The 22,412-nt window shown below is 45.5% G+C and overlaps 1 protein-coding gene across 1 annotated transcript in view; it reads right to left on the bottom strand.

Annotated features, from left to right (window-relative positions):
* The window catches only part of LOC144722956 (voltage-gated potassium channel KCNC1-like), a 57,496-nt gene extending 36,327 nt beyond the window's left edge, over nucleotides 1-21,169 (bottom strand). The window contains exon 1 of the mRNA XM_078601406.1: nucleotides 19,897-21,169. Within this exon, the coding sequence (XP_078457532.1) occupies nucleotides 19,897-20,523 (627 nt within the window). The 5' untranslated portion in view covers nucleotides 20,524-21,169. The remainder of the gene's footprint in view (nucleotides 1-19,896) is intronic.
* Between the last annotated feature and the right edge of the window lie 1,243 nt (nucleotides 21,170-22,412).

Below are 22,412 nucleotides of genomic sequence, written 5' to 3'. Positions count from 1 at the left end.
CTACAGTTTTTATTGAAAATGCAATATTTGATATCTCAAAAAACCTGACGTGATCGACAAAATCTGATGCCAGATTTGGAATCAGCACCACAAAATTACCTTAAACCCGTTGAGAATACCTTATGCCAGAAAAAGTGTGTTGACCAGTGTAATTGCAAGCCGAGTGCCGGGTTAAGGACGGGGGGTGGGGTGGGGTGGGGGGGCCCAAAGCGACGTGCCCTCTTCTCCGTCGTGCACACGTCAAAGTCGTCCCGCGTTTGACCTTGAGAGTTCGCCTCCAGCTGACCACGCACGAGAGTGCGACGATGCCCCCACCCCCTCCCCATGCATAACGGCATTCACTCGGAGGGACCATCGCTGCGCCAACAGGTGCAGCCGATGGCTGAGCCACCAGCAATTTTTTGATTAACAGAGGCCATGCGGCACGCCAGCAAGTAGCGGTACGGAGCGCGTCACACTCTTGTTTTCTCTGTATGCTCGTTAACTCTCTCTCCCCCCCCCCTACTGCAATACCGCAGGCACGCGTGTGGTGTGTGTGTGTGGTGTGTGTGTGTGTGTGCGGTGTGTGTGTGGTGTGTGTGTGTGTGCGGTGTGTGTGTGTGTGGTGTGTGTGTGTGCGGTGTGTGTGTGTGGTGTGTGTGTGTGTGGTGTGTGTGTGTGGTGTGTGTGTGGTGTGTGTGTGTGGTGTGTGTGTGTGCGGTGTGTGTGTGTGTGGTGTGTGTGTGGTGTGTGTGTGCGGTGTGTGTGTGTGGTGTGTGTGTGTGTGCGGTGTATGTGTGTGTGGTGTGTGCGGTGTGTGTGTGTGGTGTGTGTGTGTGTGCGGTGTGTGTGTGGTGTGTGTGTGTGTGTGCGTTGTGTGTGTGGTGTGTGTGTGTGTGGTGTGTGTGTGTGTGGTGTGTGTGCGGTGTGTGTGTGGTGTGTGTGTGTGCGGTGCTGCAGTGGTTTGCGCACTGCGCTACGATCCCCCCCAGCGAACCCCCCGCGTTGGGTTCGATCCCTGGCCATGCGCAACACCCGTCGCACGAAATAGCTTAATCGGAGCTGTCCGGGACTGAGCTTCAGAAAAAAAATTGGGCTGCTCCCCCCCCGCCACCCACGCTTTTGCCTCCCCTACACCCACCCACCACTACCACCACTACCACCACTACCACCACCAATCTAAGAATGAGGAGGCTTAGGGAATTGCGGGGAGGGGGGGGTCCTGAAAATATTCCGTGAGAAATGAATCCCCTGGGTAGCAAATCGTGTGGTGTAGGCACCCGCCTGGGCCCTCTCCTTCATCACCGCAACCTCTGAAGGCCGTGAACTCGGTGCAGTGTGCAAAGCCACCGCAGCTGTGGACACAAACAAGGTGGCCCAAATTTCGATTTAAAGCTTTCGTGACTGCAGGGATTCATCTTCTTGGTTCTTTCGGTAAAGTCACGTAGAAGGGAAATAATAAAATAATAAAAATAAAACATCATAAAATACAATTCTTACGACGTTTCAGCCACAACGCAAGCAGCCGTCCTCAGGTGAAGAACAGGTCTGTCGGGGAGACAGCATCTGAATGAATGGCCCAAGTACGACCGTACTTGGGTAGGGCTGAACGATGAATCGATTTCAAATCGAAATCGCAATTTGAAACAATGCGGTTAGCAAATCGCAAAGGATGCGATTTTTTGAGATTTGAAAAGTCCTCTTACTTTCTTATTGGAATTGTTTAATATGTTTTTATTGTTCTAACTTTATTTGTTTAACTTAACAATTGTTCAATGTTTGATTGTTCTATTTAAATTAATACGTTTTAATAAATACATGTTGGAAGCCATTCATATCTTTTAAGTTCTAATCCTTGCATTCGAATATATAGAGCGGTTCATATTTTGATGGAATCATGTGGTAATGCTCCATCACATGTTTAAAATCTATTACACAGTGAATATTGAACTGAAGCTAGACTTTTCAAAAATTTTATCGCAAATCAAAACGCAATCGCAATGAGATATTGTCCCCAAATCGTTCAGCCCTCCCATACCACCACCCCTTTGTGATCCCGTGGCAAGGGGTGCTGTGCCGATCCGGCGGTGAAAATCGATTCTTGTTGCTCGCGATGCGTGCACCGCTCTTTCCGCGCGTAAGAATCGACGCTTCTTTTTGCCACTCTTATTTGTTGTATGCAATGGGTCCACCCGACCGCTCAAGCCGCTAAAGGCGTGTATATTCACAACGCCATTAAAACTAAGAATGTATTCTTGAAATGGATCGCAACTCTGAATCACGACACTTGATTGTGGCCTAACTGGCCATAATGGTTACTTGCGAACGACAGTCACCTCTCCGGTATGTAAGGCTCAATGGACATCTCTGTCCTTGAGTGTGTCTTTGTTTCAGTCGAAGCACAACCATGTCCAGCAGTTTGCATGGGTGGCTTTGTCTGGTATTAGAAGATAAGATTCCCAAAGCCTGCCAGTAATTTTGTAATGAAGTAGAGGCAAAGGTGTATCTTCAGACAGCCCTTATAAAAATTATTTGGCCTGCTCTTCCCTGCTGGTAAGACATCATGGAAGAGGTGGAAGTACCCACACTTTACCCTACCACACGCGACCTGCATTGGAATCCATACTCTTTGGTTCTTTCGGTAAAGTCACGTAGGTAGAAAAAATAATAGATCACGACGTTTCGATCGCAACGCAAGCAATCGTCATCGGGCGGAAGAAAGAGGAGGGAGGCTGCTGATGCAGGCTGCTTTTTGCAAAGAGTACGGATTCCTGCGGTCACGAAAGCTTCAAATAAAGACTGCATTGGAATGCTTGACCAAGTCTGTAAATTAAACTTTACATGGGGGAAGAAACCAGGGCACCCGAAAATAAAACAATGAGAGGGATTTTTTCGATTTAAAGCTTTCGTGACTGCAGGGATTCATATTCTTGGTTCTTTCGGTAAAAGTCACGTAGAAAGGAAGTAATAAAATAATACAAATAAAACATAATAAAATAATTCTCACGACGTTTCGGCCACAACGCAAGCATCCGTCCTCAGGTTCAGACGCTGTCTCCCCGACAGACCTGATCTTCACCTGAGGACGGCTGCTTGCGTTGTGGCCGAAACGTCGTGAGAATTATTTTATCATGTTTTATTTTTATTATTTTATTACTTCCCTTCTACGTGACTTTACCGAAAGAACCAAGAACATGAGAGGGATGCTAAGAATCAGAGCTCTGCGCACGTAGATTCAAACACACCGCTCTACTACCATCTCGTGGCTACCTCGCAGCCCCAAGCCGACACCACCAGCGATTCCCCCGCAGTCTCTCGTCCACAAATAACCTTGAGAACACCTCCACACGTACAAGGGGTAAAACACCCATAGCTCCGCACAGATAGATTCCAGAATCCATTGTTATACTGCCAACTCCTGGTCACCTCTCCAGACCATGGGGAGAGCACGCAAACTCTGTCAACTATTTGCTGTAGTACTGCATACCGTGGGTATTCTCATTGAAATTTTAGGGCATTCCGTTGAGTGTGGTGTTTCAGAGTTGGGAATGAACTGGAGTGGCGACAGAAAATCCACGAGAATCGGATCACAGTCAAATTGTGCATCAGCAGAATAAATCTACTTCTATAGCTGCCTTCCCCTGTTCACCTTGCAGACTCCCTACACCTCTTATTCCATGGTCCTCTGTCAACCAAGCACTTGCCAGGCTCCAACCCTACTTAGCTCCAAGATCATATGAGATCGGTCGGGTTGGAATCGGCGTGCTGGGGTGTAGACATGTCCCGTGGTACACGGTTCAATAGAAACTCAGTTTAGTTTGTGTCACCACACGTACGGATGAGTGTTGGCACGTTTATTGATGCTGACGTGCCTCGTGTTATTCATTGGATAGTACAGGGACGAAATGGAGTTGATTTACATGCGCACGATTGATTTTATTTAAGTTGGGACATGTGTGCAAACATTGTGCAGATGCTCTGCCAAGTATACTGGAGGGTTGGCAATTCTGCACTAAATTACGCAATGCACTGAACATCAGCAACACGTGATCCTTAAAGGTTAATAAATGTGCAAACACTGGGGGGGTGGGGGAGTGTACTTTCGGTTAATTTTGGAATCGGATGGACCCGATTAAACATTGGAATCAGTTTGGCGAATCAGGACCAACTATGGTTGAATCTGAATATTCTGATCAGCTTATTTGTGTGCATTGCTATGCACAGCGACTCGTAGGTTCATGTCCAGATGTGACAGCTGAAGGGACACCCTCGGGGGAAGCTGAATGGACGTCTTCAATGCCTCGACTGAATTTAACCGAGGTTCTGATCAGCCGATTGGCTCCCTGTTTAAGAATGCGGTCGTGAAGAGTAAAAATTGGCTCCTGGAGCCGCAGTACGCTACACTGAATGATTCATTTTTTGTAATAAGTAGTAACGGAATTGCTCAAGGCTGCAGTGGTCATGAATAAATGCACTAATTATCTTTATTTTATACGCGGTATTCAAATCGAGAGCCTGCCTGTCAACATTCGAAAGCCGGTTCTTTTGGTGTGGCCCAGTGCTTTGGAGGCGTGGGTTGGTGAAAAGCTTAGAGATTCGTGAGACTCTGAAACCTGCTCGTCTGTGAGCCGGCCAGCCAATCTCAATATAGGTGGGTTCATGAACCCGTCTGTGAGAACCTGAGAGATACATCTCAAATGTTTATGGGATTTCACTGGATTTTCGTCCCAAATTTGAAACACTCATCGAGGGAATTTGACAAACATCCCAACGCAGGAGCTGCCCGAAAATGTGTGTCGAGACTCATTGAGAATATATTTTTATTAAATAATAATAATAATAGTTCAATTTGTAACGCGCGCAAATTTGCAGACGTAGTGGCCGCAACTCAGGGGCGCGGAGCCAAGCTCAGAGTCGCTCGAAAGCGTAATTGTAGAGGTGAGTTTTTAAGTCTCTCTTGAAGGAGGCGATTGAGGTGATGCTGCGAATGTGCAGAGGGATATCGTTCCTGACTGTTGGGGCTGCCACCGAGAAGCGGCGCATAGACATGACCATCCTGGATCTTGGTATCAAGAGGAGGTCGTAAAATAAATCACTTTTAAATTCTATAAAGAAGCCGAACATGCATTTCCATTGTTATCTTCGTCTAAAGGAATTGTTTTACATATTGATAACCAATAATGAAAATCGGATCCCAATCGATCTTGGAGTGGATTTAAAGGGCCAATCAGGATCAGGTCCACAGAAATGCGGACCGGATCGGATCATTGGGGAATCGTGATATAGTCCGAATCCGAACTACGTGATTGAGTCCACTTTGACTCAATCTGTGCACACAAAGTACAAGCGTCTGCGTTTAAGCAGCAGGATGTTCATGCTACCATCAATATATTGCTACAAAATAAATAATACTGTAATGATAATGAGACTTTTCAGGCCATTGTCACTCCACGACTTGATGAAGGCCTCTCCACCCTGTGTCGGCCAATAGAGGTTGTTTGGCCATACTTCACCATGCTGGTCAACGAGGAAGGCGAATGAGGCAGCCCAGGACCAGTTCAGGCGCCATGGGGGCGAGACGTTAACTACCTCGCCTGGTATTCATATTCTTAGGTTTTTTCGGTAGAGTCACGTAGGTAAAAAAATTAAAATTAATAAAAGTTAAATATAAATTTAAATGTTTTACCTACGTGACTTTACCGAAAAAACCTAAGAATATGAATCCTTGCAGTCACGAAAGATTCAAATATCGCCTGGTATGCCAGGAGACCATGGTTCTTGATCAACACCCTGACGACTGCTGTTTATTTGGAGTTTGCATGTTCTACCCGGTTTTTCCTTCCCCATTTAGAATCAATATGCGTTATAGAGTATTTGACTGCTATACATTTCCATATGATAACCCACTTTGTTGAGCTATCGTCTGTGGCCAGGTCGCTTCTGACGAAGAGCTACATACCTCGGTGGGCCTTAGCTGGTAAAATATACAAAGTTAAATTCAGTTTAGTGCCGCACCCATGTAGACCGCTGGGTGGACAGGGTTTAGTAAACTTGCACCATGTTTTTTCCACTGCAGCACCGGATTAGACCTCTGCTCTACATTGCAAGTTCAGTGTCTTAACTGCTGTGTTTACACTGCGGCAGCATCCCAGTGCTACGGTGAAGCACGCGCATGATTTTTTGAGAAGTTGCCAACGTATGCAATACGTAGACTGCCTCGAGGAACTCTGTTCATAGTGATTGTTAGATCACGAGTTTATAGAGACGTGTTATGAATATTCTAAATGTACGCGGGAAGAAATGATTAGAAATGATGGCGTACATTGAATTTAGCGGGTCGTAATTATTAGGGCGATGCACGCAGAATATTTGTGTCGTCATTTTCAGCATCTTGTGCCATAACATTTGTTCTAAGTTAGGAAATTATATGTCGCATTATTTATTAGTGTGGCGTTTCAATTAAAGTTCGTGAATGGGCTAAGGAAACGTGATATGAAGAATGTACATATGTACGGATACATATTTGTTTTCATTTATTTCTAATGTTTGTTCATTTTCAACCAAAGACATTCAATGTATTTGTACGCTGAGACCATGCATTTAACAAATGTGTACATGCCTGTAAGGTGGATTGGGATGGAAATGATGAAGCAACAAAAAATAAACGACAGCATGATTAAGTGATTTTGTAATTTGCCTAAAGAAGAAGTGGTCTCGAGAGGAAAGTTTTCAGTCAGTGCATATTGCCAGCCATGACGTGGGTCAGAAACGTGAACACTGCACCAAGTCAAATGGGAACAGAAGTTCAACAATGTGCAAAGAGGCAAGCGAGAGATGCACAAATTAAATGACATCGTGATAGTCAGAGAGCGGAACGCACAGATCGGGGAACAAAGGGAAATCGGACACGATTGTCATGAACGTAAGTGGGCTTGTGCAAGGACACTGCTCCAGATGGGACGATCGATGGGGATGAGCCTGGCGACAGAATGGCAGCCCAAAGGAGGAATTGCGCCACAGAGAGATGGAGCCACGTGGTCAGCTTGTGCAGGAGTGCGATGGATCGTAAACATCTTCCGGCCATGAGGTATTGCAGCAATGTGGCAAGGCCATCATCCAGCAGTAGATAGGAAATAATTGAAATCTAGATATCTTTGCTGTTACAAATGCCATTTTCAATATCGTGAGTTGATCTCACCAGTGTCATGCGTAACGTGATTTTGGATCGCTTTCTAGATTTCCCATTGTGCACCGTTCTGATTGCCTATTATTTTATTGTCTGCAATGTTTATATAAAACATGTACTCCGCCGTTGTTGTTGTTCTATGCCACCCCTGTAAACCCTCTCTGCCCATGCAACACGCATGCTGCCTTGGCCGAGTCGATAACGAGCTCCTGAGCTCAATGGGCCTTACCAGAAATAAACTGACTGATGGATATAACAGACCTTGATATTATATCACAAAATGTCCTTTTTTTAATGTTCTGCTCCCAATTATATTCGCATTGTGCTCTCGCCATCGTGACATCAGATGACGAAATACGCCCATGCGGCGGTTGCAATTAGCAGCGTAGCGGCCGGAGCATTGTGTCGGAGAATAGGCCACAGAAGATGAAGTCACAGAGCTACTTCTGAGGGTGCCTTCAGGGAGTCGCGTTTCCACGCTCGGAAGGTGCACCTGTCATGTGCCCTGCCGTTGCATGGAGTTTATTTTTTTTAAATCACACGTAAATCAACCGAAATGTTTACTTCACAGTGCTGCAATTTGTATAGATGTGACAAAGCTAATTTATCTTCTTGGTTCTTTCAGTAAAGTCACGTAAAAGGGAAATAATAAAATAAAATAAATATTATTATATTATTATTTCCCTTCTACGTGACTTTACCGAAAGAACCAAGAAGATAAATCCCTGCAGTCACGAAAGCTTTAAATCGAAATTTAAAGCTAATTTAATATGAAAGACGAGGCAGGGGTTGGATGGGAATGGGATCATTATAGATGGGAATGAGACTGGGCGCGCACGGACGCATTGAATTTATTGATTTTAAATTGATTCTTACGCTCGCGATACAAGCGGAGAATTGTGCGTGCAAGAATCGACTGATTCCACGTGATTAGTACAGTACATGATGCACACAATTCCAATTCGGCCACGTGACCCCTGCAGCCACCAGAGGTGCTACATTCATCCGCAAAGATTCAAATCACGGCCCTCAATGGGGCCTTTTAATTGAAAAGCGAAGGGCATGAATGCATATATGTTGGCTGGCCAATAGCTACTATTAGGTAACTATTAATACGCCAATTTGAAAACTACTCATCGGAAAACATTAAAAAAAATGTAATTCTCATCAGGCCCCATGATATAAAGCGCAGCCTCCACCTCTTGTTATCCACTCTATCTCTCTGTGGCCTCTCTAATTATGTGCTGGGAAGAAAGGCCATTGCCCGAAACGTTGCCTGCTCATTTAGATATATTTCTCTCTCCTTTTAAGGCCGCGGTGTTATTTATAAATGTGTTGGGAGTTTTTTTCTTCATTAAATCTGTAAGACAATCATCTCACCACACTAAATCATGGGTGGCTTTTTGAAACCAAGCCCAGGATTTTCAGCAACGCTGGCTCGGTGCTTGGACCACGGTTATCAGCCTCCTGAGCCTCTTGCCCAGGCAACATTCAGCGAAGAATTAAGGTTGCGTACCTCTTGACAAATGAACCTTCTTAATTGTTCAAACAGAAAGTGAATATGTTGATGATCTGACACTGAATTCACACGGAGATTTGAATTGTCCATGAATCCGTACAGAGACTTTTTTTTTTTAGTTCCTGAAAACGAGGTGGCCAGGTCAGAGAACCCAAGCTAACACTGCTGGGCACCTGAGTTCGAATCCAGGCAGTCAGGAGTCATTAATTAATTAACCATTCCTGTTCCCGATGACGTACGTGTACATCGAGGAAACAAAACCGAAATAAAAAATAAAAATAACTTTATCGGTACCGAGGCTCCCACAAGGCCATGCGCGAAAGCGTGTGGCACAGTTTGGCGCCGGCTATCACAGAGTGTGGTCATGTCGCTCCAGTTGTCTGCGGTGAGTACAATGTCTTTTAAAACAGCGCCGCGATGCCTCTCTAAATAGATTGAACGCCGAATCGCTTGCGCGTTCCGTGATTCGGTGGCGAACGTGACCTCACCCTGCAACTTGCAGACGTCTCGGAGCTGGAATGAGTGAAGTCGGGCTCTCAAGTGGAGAAAGGTAATGGCATGAGTCCAGTCAACGATGACTGTACAACAACAACAACAAAAAAACCCACCATGTTAACGTTTTCGTTGTTCACTTTCAAGTAGCTAATTTTCAGTTCTCAGAATTCAAATATAAGTGTGTCAATCTCATAGCAGAATGTGTGGAAAGGTTCCCCCCCACCCCACCCCCCGATTGTGTAAAGATGAAGAAAAAAAAAGCCAACATGAAGGGTTTTCAAAAGTTTTGTGCAAATCTCTTGCCACAGCCATGCTCGTACACGCAGAGAACACACTGCTTTGGGGGATTTTCAAATGGATTATATGTCTTATGATGATGCTGAAGGGTCAATCTCTGTTTAGAACCTCATGCCCTATCAATACCAATACGAAGTCTCATGCATCACTCGTTATCAGCTGTGTAATTGTTGTGTCTCATCCAAACACATAAATGAGGCATTTCAAACCAAGATGACTTGAATAAAATCATGCCAGGCATCGTTTGTAGTACTAATCGCATATCTGCATTTCCCATAAATATGCTAAATTCATCTTGATATGCAAATTAGTTTGTCAAGACGCTCTTCGCCCCTCCATCCCAGCATAAATAGTCGCTCCAAGCCTGGGGCGTTCCATTCAGACTCAGTCTTCTCGACAGACCCGTTGTGGCCGAAACGTCGTGAGAATTATTTAATTGTTTTATTTTTATTATTTTATTATTTTCCTTCTACGTGACTTTACCGAAAGAACCAAGAAAAAGCTATAGAAGTTTACTTATTGGTGGATTACACAGATATCTGTATCCGTTGAAGGCACCCAACTTCGGATCAATATGCAAGCCTACACAGGGCAGTACACAAGTAGTCTGCTCACCTCTATCCTAAAACCCAACACGAGTTTTGTCGAGAGAAACTGAGCAGTTGTCTGAATGTCGTTGTCATAATGTGGCAGGGTTTGTCTAAAAGTGGTGGCTAAGTGGGCTCCGTTTGAAGGTACCATATTGGGATTCATAGTGTGGTACAACTACCCAAGGCAGATGAGTCTCCATTTGTGACAATGGCTTAGATTACAGGGGAGTGTATGACCCTCATTTATCATAGCATCATCACAGACAGGTGAGCCATTAGAAGTGATGATGACTCTGCAGACACCAGGAGTGGAGTGGCTGCCTCCCAGTGCTCCACCGAGGTTCAACTGCCACACGAAGACACGAGTTCAAATAAAACGCCCCATGCCAGCCCAGATGTCGCCCAGATTATTAACAAGATCTGTGCATTCCGCTCAAGGTGACTATAAACGTGCGTTGGTGGACACTGCCTTCCCAGATGAGAAATCAGGGTTTGGGTGACTGTAAGATTCCTGAAACAATGATGGACAATATGATGTAGATGTATGTTTTGAACTTCTTTTGCACCGTACGTAGCTGGACAATATGATGGACAATATGGAAGGAACTTCCAGATGGCGGGATACTGTAGGAGAGGACTTTGCAGTTAGCCTTTGAATCCTGTAAACACTGCAAGATCTTGCATCAAGCAGAGAAATAAGATAGCAAGTGTTGATGGCATGAACAGTACTGGCCACGGTGACCTATTGACCTATGTGTGTGTATATTTGAGTGTTATTCCCATGCATGTGTGACATTTAGACATTCCAGTTTCATGGCACGTGCTTAACTTCGCGTTAAAATAATTGTCTAAATAGTCCACGAAAGGGAACTGCCGTAGCAAAATGGTCTGAAGAGACAATTCTGTCTTTGGATAAATGGAGGTTAATTATTTGTAAGATTTGGCGGGGCGGGTTTTTTTTTTTAAAGGGTTTGGTAACAAAGCATTTGAGGAATGTTTTCGGTGAGCAATCCACAGCACACAGATGTGCCAAAGCGGTGATAAGTTGCCGCGTTCATCCACGCGGCCACTTTATTTGTTGGCTGTGCCGGGTGGAGGAAGGTGCACGACACAACACTTCACTCACACGGCGATCTGACCCGAATATCAATCATTGAATCATAACAATGGGCCCTGAAAGCTCTGCACGTGTTAAACATTTATACTGCATATAAGGATGCTGCTTTGAGCAAGTTTAAGGAAAGTCGGTTGATCTAATCAATAACCCGGGGGGTTGGGTGCGTTTGTGTTTACTCTAACTTCAGATTCACTGCACAAGGCCTGTCAGACAAAATGTCAAGATCTTTCTTTCCCTCTGAGTTGCAGTGCGTAAAAAAAAAAATCCCATTATATTTGATAATTTGACCTGTTATGGATTTAATATGGATTTACTGCGGAGAACGCTTTCCGGAGTTTTTTCTCTTGATGTGTCCAACCGACGACCCTTTGGTGTTGCTGTTTCACCGTCTGCCGTTACAAATACTATGTCGTAATCATGGTATAGATACGTACTGCAGTTTTAATATTTCACGGGTAATTTGGAAAATGTTGGCGATTAAAAACTTTTAAATTTAATTATACAGTTACTGAGTACTATAATACAAAACTTGGAATACGTATTATTGCATTATCATTGATCCCATTCATTATTTTAAAACACAATTTGCAGTTTTATTTATATTGTATTCCATAATTTTTTCATGAATATGCTTCACATTACATGCCAACCACAACGAGTCAACTGTCATAGCTCATCCCACATTTACAATATAGTTTAGCTAATATTTCATACGTGTACACTGATTTATATATATGTCTCAATTAGCTCAAAGCCCCCTTTAAATCACGTGACTTGTGTGTGACCTCCCTTTACTCGGAATCCACCCCCTCCCCCCGCCCCCTGTGAAAACAGACGCTGCTCCATGCAGCTCACTCCTGCTCACTCTCTTCCTTCTCTCGTCCCTCTTCTCTCACCCCCCTCTCCACTTCCATGCCCGGCGCTCTTTATTTATTCCTGCTGCTCATCTTGAGCCGTGCCATCTCTGTTCACCTTGGGCACTTTCGCGGCCAGCGTCCCGTCCCGTTCGTGGTCACCTTGCCCTGCCTGCTGACATTTTGCGCAACTGACTCTGTTCCCCTTCCGGTGATGTGGGGTCGTGGGTCAAACATTTTAGACACAATCAAGCGTGTTGCCTTGCATATAGTATAACATCTGTATACAGTGGTACCTCGGTATATGTCGTTAATTCGTTCCAGAAGGTAGGACTTATACCGAAAATGACGTATACCAAACGAATTTTTCCCATAAGAAATAAGAAATTATATTTTATATGACATATTATACATGATTTGGGTTGTATAAAAAAAATTTAGACACTACTTATTACTAAAATGCATACATAAATAAAGAAAAATAAATGCATAAATAAATTAAAATAAATTGAAATAAAAAATAAAATGTAACATCACTTTACCTTGCTGAGAGGGTTGATATCCTACGAGGATGGTGGTAAGCAAGGGGAGGAGTCGTGAACGGGGCATACGCGGTGACTCATCCCGACCCATACAAGTTCTAGCAAGCGTGTCGTATCCCAAGCAAGCGCGTCGTATCCCAAGCAAGACGTCGTATCCCAAGACATTTTTTTCTCGTCAAAACACGACGTATATCAAATTCGACGTATTCCAAAGCGGTCGTATACCGAGGTATGACTGTATATATTCAATTGTGCAGCAGTAGTGCAGTGGTTAGCATATAACACGACGAACCTGGCAACCTGAGATCCATACCCGACCTTGGCTAAACATCGGTAGCGAGTGACATCTTGACCAGTGCTGCGCCGATACCGGTGATGACTAGTGTGGTAAAGTATGTTAGAGAAATAAAACTAGCAGAACTGATATGGTGGAGGGGAGGCCTTCATGGAGCAGTGGACTGTAAATCATTTTTTAACATACGTACAGTATACACACACATGCACCACTGATTCTCGGGCTCTGAACTATATATCCAGGTAAATACGAAAAATAAAATGTGCAATGAAGTGGGCATCGCCGATATCCAATGTTCAAATCCAGTCGGTCGCCCGCGATTGAACGAGGCTCTCAAGCGAATTGAGTTGATGATCTCAGCCCAGTTTCCAATGGCTGCACGAAAAAAAAACCCATCACATTCATTTGGTTACGTTCGTTTCATTTGGCCACATTCCAACTCTGAGAAGGGAAGTCACGTTCTGACTGCGTTGTGATGGCGCAAATGCTCTCATGTGTTAGAGCAGGCGGGGAAGTTTTGCTCTCTAAGCTGTGGACTCGGGGTCACTTGAAGGGACCTCAGTAGCAGCTCTGTGATATCCACTTCCGCAAGCCATTTTCGACCGGCTGCGCTGCTGTGCGGGAGATTCAAGTGAAAAGTTTGTCTCGTGACGTGACGCCGATAGCACAATTGGCATCGTGAAACTGGAAAAAAAATTGCTTAATAATAGTGCACAATCAGAATGCACAATGATATATTGGCATTATCACCATGAAGATGGTAGTACATTTGTCTAAAATTGTAAAACGTGTGTTGCAATGGAATTCAAGGTCTAGAACATGCGATTCTGACAATGGCCACATTCTTAGTTTCTCTGTTACATTGTCAAATTAGCTATTTTTTAAACATTCTACAATTTGTCTTCAATGATTTTTACTGCGATTAGTCAGGAATTTTATTTTAGGGGCAAAAATAATTTCGGTCGTCGTTTTTTTCTAACATAAATATACGGATTAGCAAATGTGGCCTCATTAAAAAAATGTAAAACAATTAAGGCATCTAAATGTGATCACATCTCAAAGCTGATGTACGAATAGGGTAAACGTGGCCATAGAGGGAGTCCAAAGAGGCTTTGCATAGCCCTGCTATCCCACTCCTTAAACTGAGTGTCAAGCGAGTAGGGTCGGGTGAGTTTTAAGTGTCAAATAATTATCTGGTGAGTAGTTAGGTGAGTAGTGAGCGCTCGGTGAGTGGCGTCTACTGAGGACCATTGAGTGTAAACTATTCACTTTTTATGTAGCTATATAGCTACTTTTCAGAAGCGACCTGGCCACAAATGATAGCTCAACCAAGTGGCTTATCACGTGGAAATTTAGAGCAGCCAGTTACTCGAAACGCACGTTGATTTTAAATGTGGAAAGAAAAGCCGGAAGACCCGGAGAAAAATCCACGCGACCATGGGGAGAGAGACATGCAAGCTGCAAATATACAGCAGGCGTCAGGGTGGAGATCGAACGCACGACCTCCTGTATACCACGTGAGTCTTGTCATCCCATCTGCAGACTGGCCTGCTCTAATACTGAGTGACTTAATAACTGAATGTTAAAAACCTCAATAAGTACAGTAGTAGAGCATTTTTAACAACGGTGAAAGTTTCTTAAATGGCCCCCACTCCCCGACCCTGCTTCAGTCCACCCAGCAGTAGAAAGGAATAAACCACCGTCGATTGCCAAGTCCCTTGTGGTGGGGCAAAGTGTGGGTACTTCCACCTCTTCCAGAATGCCTAATCAGTCTGTGAGTGGAGATCAGTTGCCCTCTAGAGGGGCTCTCTAGAGCTCCCTCTAGTGAAGGCTCTTCTGCCAGCAGTGTCGTGAGAAAGATATTGCAGGTACCCTGCACCTTCACCTTTAAATCTCCACATTAATCCAAAATCTTTTCTAGTCAATTGCCCTGCTGACATTCCAGACTTTTGTTAACCAACGTAATTTGTCTAAACACGCTAACTCTGCACGGATTTCAACCTTCCGTGGCTCATTAGCACAGTCAAGCTTCATAAGCAAATACTGCCAAATCGCCAGATGCTATTGGTAAGTGCCCCTTTTTCTGCACCATACGTCTGGAAGGCCAAGTGGGCCAACACACTGAAATATACATATTGCATTCGTGGAGAGATACAGAGAAGCAACTTGTGTTTCAATCGAACCTAATTTTATATTCATCTGAAGCAGTGGGTGTTTTTTCACAGCGATTTGAAACTGCGTGGAGATTCTCTGCACACGAGACCCATGTGCAGTAGCCGGTACGATCTGTGGATTCTAATGCAGCATCACTTCAATGCTGGTTCGGTGCTGTGACACGGACATTACATTGGCCCCCTGAATCACCCAAGCCACTTGATCGTAGCGATTTCCAAATAGAAATCACGAGACCCACGACCATGTCAGGCTTGCTGTTCTCTCGCGTTGAACTGAACCCGCATGTGGGCAGTCTGTATTGCATAAAACAGTGATCAACGTGTTATGTCAATGTTGTGGAATAAATAAAGAATGAATGCAGATTCACGCAGATAATTATGAGGTGTGCGGGTGGCTTAGGAGGCTAATACTATGTCAGAGCACTAAGCTGGCACCATTGGAATCCTGGGTTAAATTCCATGACCAAGCCAAGATTCATCACAGATTCTCCAGTGTAACGAGCGGATAGGACTCAGTCCAGTTACCAACGACTGCAACAACAAAAAAACTGATTTTTACGTCACTTAATTTGACTTCATTCAATTCTGTGAATTTATATAATATTATTGCCATGTAAAAAAAAAGACTCTTTCCACGAGCTTAAAGTAAAGCATCGCCTCGTGTGGATAATGTTATTGAGGATACTAAGACATAGTCTTGTGGCATAATTTTTCCAGGGCTATATTAAACCCAGTGGTGGCAGGACTGAGTTTTGGGTTTTATCTGTGGCTTTGTCCCACGAAATGACAACTTGATCTGAGTGCCGAGTTATTATTCTATTTTACATTTTTAACGAGCCCATTACAAAGCACGAGCGATAGGGGGAAGTGGTAAAGGTATTCTGTGGACAACAATCCCGAGGCCATGTGCCCACTGGGGAAAGGGAAGGAAGGGCGATTGGGCTCACTGCCCCCTTACTCACGTCGGGGTAACGGTCGGGAACGTGGCATTTTTAGGGGAGAGGGCCCACTTTTAGATTCTTATGGTCAACTCAAAAATGTATGGCACGCTCTTAACTACAGAGTTGAATATTTCTCTGCTGGCAATGTGATGCACTGTGAGATAAACCAATGACTTTTCTTTCATCTCAAGATATGATCCTGACAGCACAGAGTCTAATTATAAAAAGGAAATTAACTAAAGCATAGGGTAATGTTATTTTACAGGCAAAACTATTGCCTAGACTAAATGAACGGGGCAGAGGGCGGGGTGTCTCAATCGAGAAAGACAACGGAACAAGAGTAATCTATCCAACACAGCAACGCCGTGAATATTTGCATTCAAGTTTTCGGCACAATTGTTTTTCCCGCCTTCACTCACAGATTCCCAGGATACAATGACACGTGGGTGGCCAGTAAATCAACACGGTATTATGGCGATTGTGTACAGACGATATGCCCCTGCCATGAAAATATGGAATGTCCACCAATAGCTCAAGAGTTATGCCCCACCGCTCATTTGAGGCAGGAGACGCTTTGACCTTTTCTCGTCTCGTACCCAGGGCTACAGCATTCACATTATAAATGTGTAATTACCCTATTGCTCGCCCATAAGTGGCACGGGGTTTGTTTAAGCTCGGCAGGCATTGAGAGAATATTCTTGGGAAGTTAGCAGTGTGCCGTGAGTTGCAGACACATATCGAATGCCTGGCCGTGACACTTCACACCATCGTCTACTGTTGAATAATGTCAAGGGATTGCTTGCATCTGGCAGCAAGCGAGACGCCACCATTGGTTGATTTGTGCTCTTCAAAGCCACTGAGTTCATATGGAATGGAGCACACACACACACGTACTGCAGTATTCATAATAAAGGTTTTTGGGTTAAATCGCGTGAGTATGAATGTGTCGTAACCCTCCACCACCCGACGCAGCAAATTAGTAAGGGATTTGTCAGTGAAACAAAACGCCAATTCATTACTACTTGGAGAATAAATCCACAGCATTTACAATTTGAGTACGACGTTTCGCTGTTAATTACATCCAGCATCATTGGGCGATTTGCCAGAATAGTCTTACGCGAACTCACCCAAAAACCTCCATTGTGAATAATATTGGTCGCGAAAGCCTACGTGTTAAAACGTACTGCAGTATGCAGCACAAGTATATTATACTGCAGCATCACAAGTCAACGTGTCTCGTCGCTTAAACATGATGGAAGTGCGCCAACCTTCATCCGTGGCCCTTAGCCAGTGCTGGAAATTCCACATTCCCATTGCGAAGATCAGTCTCCCTCTCTCCGTAGAGTGCCCACTGTTGATATTTCACGAAATGTCTCTAATATTTACTGACCCTGAAGGGATGGAATTTTTATTTGGCACCCTCAAATTGTGAGCCCATCATCTTTAATCACAGCACTACCTGGGCACATATTTTTAAGATGTCTTGCTTTATAAATGTACTTAGATCCATAATAAGACACGTAGCTTGATGATATTGGTCTGGCAGCCAAGAGGCTGATTGACTAATAGATATTTGTATTTATATTAGGAAATATAGACCATAGTTCTGCTCATATTTGCTTTCACAGATTAAAAATTGTCGAATTGTGTGCAATATGCCAATGATATATGGCATTTACATGAATCCCATATTTAGCACTTGCCCCAAAGGTATTGAGGCAAGTGCTGTCAGTGAGCACCTATTAAGGCTTACACGTCACGCAAAGGGATTGTGTGGCCAGCATCAGCATCATGCCCGGCCACCTTTGTCTTCCCAGCGCCGTCATTCATGCGGTACATCGAGTTACTCATTTGCTACTGCTTCAAACGAGAGGAAGACCGATTAACCGGTTTAGAGAGCACTCGATGCAGAGGAATTGATTCCTCGCACCCACCATTCATTCCTCCTTGCAAACAAATAACAAACAGAACACGCGGACAACGATTTGGAGCAAAAAAATAAAGACAAAGGCATCTCAGTCCGCAAAGTGCATGGCTCAGCCTCATATTCAGACGCAACTGTACATGCAATATCGTATTCAGCAGGACGTGTCGTCACGTCCCAAAGAGAAATGCCAGCGGCACCAGTTGCGTTTCAAATTGCACGGGCATGGCTTTGCCTGCAGAAGCCATCAAGCAATTGGACCAGCGAGCGAGCGGGGCGAGCGGGGCGAGTGTGCACGCGCTCCGCCGCAGCGCTTTCTGCAAGGTTGACTGATGGCCCACGTTCGTTGGTCCTCAAAGACGCGCGCCCGCCAGCTCGCTGCGACCACCCGCTTGCACGTTACATCACTCCGTGTGGCGTCGCCTTTCCGCCGTATTTTGTGCGTCAGCTCCATCGGCGGAGCGAATGGGTTACGGTGGGGGTGGGGGTGGGCCCCGTGCCGCCACGCCGTCTCTTGTCTTGTCTGCCGTGGTGGCTCTGCCATGAGGGCTGGTTGCGTTGTGTGATTTTTTTTTCTCTCTCTCTCTCTTGTCTTGTGTTGTTCGCTCATTAGCAATGCACCTCACGTGTGTGTTCCCACGCAGCGTCCTCGGGATGAACGCGCGTGTGCGTTCGCCCATGCGGAATGATACGCGGCGTTCTATGCGTGTTGTATGTGGTTGCTGGAACGCGTGTGCGTGTATATGTGTATACGCACGCATAGAGGTTTTGTGGAGGAAAAAAAAAACACGCAACATGCATCTCCATATATAACGGTGTGTTCTTATATATACGTCGCATATTCATAGAGCCAAAATCCATAATAATCAGCACGACCATGAGCTATTGTATATAATGTTCACTGTAGGATACAGGTGTTCTGTCTTGGTAATATTGTCCATGAGTCTGGGTCAATTTTGAGTATTTAAACGACAATGTTGACATTAAACTGAAGAGATAATAGCATATTTTTAAAATATACAAATGAATCCCTGGACACTTCTGCAGGAGAGAATGATTGTCCTGATGGTCTCTCACTTGGATCTAAGGGTTATTGATCAAATGCATATCTCGCGTTGTACGTAAATATGGGTCATCCGTGTGCTGAGTGTTTCCTTGCGACAGTTCGACATCTAATTTAATATGCAGTATGAGCTGTACGCAATTGAAGGCGGTGGATAGGATGAGAGAGGGTGGATATAGAGCAGGCAGAAGTTGAGGAGATGAAAGAAAGATAATGGGAATACAAAAGTGAGATATTGGAGAGAGATGATGGAGGGAGATGGAGGGTCAGGAATGGCTAAGGAAGAAACAGGTTAAGTAGAGAAGATGGAGAGGCAGGGTGTGAAGGGATGAGATGATATTAAAGGCAGGTGTTTGAGAGGATGGAGAGAAAATGTATGGAGATGTACATACAGCATACGGAGCAAGAGGATGAGTGGAAGGACAATAACGAATGTAGAACTATCATTGCGACAGGATGAAGATGTGGTGGAGATAGACTGGGGGGATATGGAAGGAAGATAGGGAGAGGTTATGAGGAAAAAAACGATAAAGGGGACTGAAATAGACGATTAGGAGAGCAGTTGGAGAGAAATAAGATAAAGAAAGGGTGAGTATGGAGATATGAAGATGATGGAATGGAAATAAATAAATGGATGGATAGAGAATGCATGGGAGAAGAATGCATAGAGAGGGTTGAGAGATGATGTGTAGATTGAGATGATGAGGAAAGAGAGAGAGAGAGATGACGGTGATAGCATGACGAAATGTTGGAGAGAAAGAAGGTGAAGACAGGTCACGTGAGAAGGTGGATGGTGACAGCTCGAGGATGGGGATGCGATGGAGAAGTCAGGTGGAGATGGAGGATGGGTAGACAAGCCTCCGTCGGGAAATGTGCACACGCGCACAAACACACACGCAGCAGCAGCAGCAGCAACTAACCTTGGCGTTCTTGGACGAGTACGGATCTTCGAAAAGATTCCACAGTTTGGGCTGCCAGCGACGCCACCAGTTCGACTTGGCGGCCGCGCTGGGGTCATCGACGCCGAACCGCTTGCTGCCCGAGCCGCCCGATTCCTCGTCCCCGTCTCCACCTCCGCCATCGTCGGGGGCATTGTCAAAGCTGTCGAGGGCCTCCTCGGCGTCGCGGTGCTGCCTGTAGGTCATCCAGCAGCACGCCTCCACGTCCGTCTCATCGATACCCCAGTAGGCGAGCTCCTCCTCGAAGAAAGGTCCGCACACGTCGGCGGGGCAGTGCAGCTTGCCCGTGCGGTAGTAGTTGAGGATGTGCGCGAAGACGCCGGGGTGCCTGTCGAAGAAGAACTCGTCGCACTTGGGGTCGTAGTCGAAGGTGCTGTATGCGTCGGGCTCCGTAAGCCACGAGAGGCGAGTGCCCGGCAGGGTCTTGAGCGTGGTCCTGTAGGTCTCATGGCGCATGCCGCCCACGTTGATGATTATCCGCTCCTCGTCCTCGCTCTTGGCCATCTCGCCCTTCAGGCATGTCTTTGACGGCGGCTTGTTGCCGGACTTGCGTCCTCGGAACGACGAGACGCACACTGAACTGATCATACGTCTGGATGGCGGAGGCGGCTGCCGAGCAGCGAGGAGATGCGTCGAGCCACGTTATAATTTATTATTATTATTATTAATTTTATTACCAGCGCTAGATCTCGCCGTCGTCACCACGCCGCTTTACTGCTGATGCTGCTGCTGCTGCTCTTAATTAAATTGATGGTGATGATGATGGTGGTGGTGGGTCCTGTTTTTTTTCTGCTGCCCGAGCAAATTCAGTCAGTGGCTGGCCCGCGGGTAGGCGCGGCGCTGGAGATTGATGGTCGGATGTCCTCTCTCCAACGGAAGCTCTCTTCTCTTCAGCCTCCTGCTTCGCCTCTGCCGTGTCCTCCTTCCCTCTCTATGTTCTCGGTGAACGACGGCGGTCGGAGGAGAAGGGACGCGAGTGGAAAGCCTCCTCGTCATGCGGCAGCGTGGAGAAGGTTTCAGCGCTGCCGAGAGGGCAGGGACCCTGTAAGAGCCCTGATAACAACATCCAGTCTCTCTGGGTTTTTTTAAATATATATATTATTCTGTGTCTGTTGCTGAGCCACAATAGGGGGGGGGGGGGGAGTGGGTGGTGGAGAGGGAAAACAAGATATAAAGACGCAAAATGAATGAGAATTTTTTTGTTTAAATCAGAAAATTCCCATCGTCGTGAAAATATCGCGGCTCATTATTTGCTCGTACGCACGCCAAATTCGACACCTTGCGACAAGGTTCACAATTAAGATGGGTTGTTGTCCCCCCCCCCCCCCTCTGTGTAATATATAACACAGGGAAATAAAAACTGCTGTCTTATCCTCGGTTATCCCCCCCACCCCACCCCCCATTCGCAACACGCTATACCCGACCGCGCATTAAGATAGCGATGCCATACACACAGGTGCGCCGATATAAAACATCAACAACAACAAAACACACGCAAATCCACAGAGCGACTCGACTGACTGCCAGTACTGTCACATATACGGCAAATATCTACATAGACGGAGAGAGCGAGAGGCTGCCAATGCAACGACCAATGCTCCAGTCCCAGAATGGGAGCGATGGAGAGAGAGCGCGCATCTAAGCGTAGAGCGCGCGCTCTGTGCTGTTTCCTGCCCGCTGAGCACCTCTCTGCATCGGCAAGAGAAAAGGAGACGTGAGAGGGAGAGCGAGAGAGAGAGGAGGAGGGTGGGTGGGTGGGTTGCGGGGGGGTGGAATGCATTAAATCTGTCGGTGGTGAGGAAGGCAATGCGAGCAGCAGGCTGTAGGCTTCCCGCGTACACGTAAGCGCACATGCGCGTGTGTGCACAGACACACAGCACGCACACAAGCAGCTGATGTAAGGCCGGTTCGTGAAGAATAAACCCATACAGCATAAATAGATAGGTTACACCCCCCCCCCGACACACACGCACACACACACCGTAATGTGTACGATTAATGTCTGCATTCGCTGTGTTATTCCTGTATGCAAATACGGTAAATGGACGTGTGGAAGGGAGATGCGTGGAATATACAACATGCTGGGTCATTATTTGATATAATGTTCCAGCAACGTTATGTATTGATGGGGTTGTGCAACATTTGTGTAATAATATTACTAATGTAGTTTTATATATATGTAGGCATAATGGTGATTAGGGGGCAGGAATGATGATGATAAACATGATTGCGGCTGAAAAGGATCGTGCACATCCACAATAAATTGTGGTAATTAATGCACGCGATGTGCAACATGTTTGCCTGTGACATGCCGATGCTGAAACGATGTGCGCGTTATTTTTTGCAGGTCACTTATAATGCACAACATATTGCAAATGCTAATGCGTCGTTCTCAGCAGCAATGCAGCATCCATGACAATATAACGCCACACGATACTTGCATCGAATCCCCTTCGCGGTACATGCAATGCGACTGT

This window comes from Lampetra planeri, chromosome 16, assembly GCF_965212315.1.
Source record: "Lampetra planeri chromosome 16, kcLamPlan1.2.h2, whole genome shotgun sequence".
In the NCBI taxonomy this organism is placed as follows: domain Eukaryota; kingdom Metazoa; phylum Chordata; class Hyperoartia; order Petromyzontiformes; family Petromyzontidae; genus Lampetra; species Lampetra planeri.
This window is presented reverse-complemented; position numbering and strand designations above follow the sequence as displayed.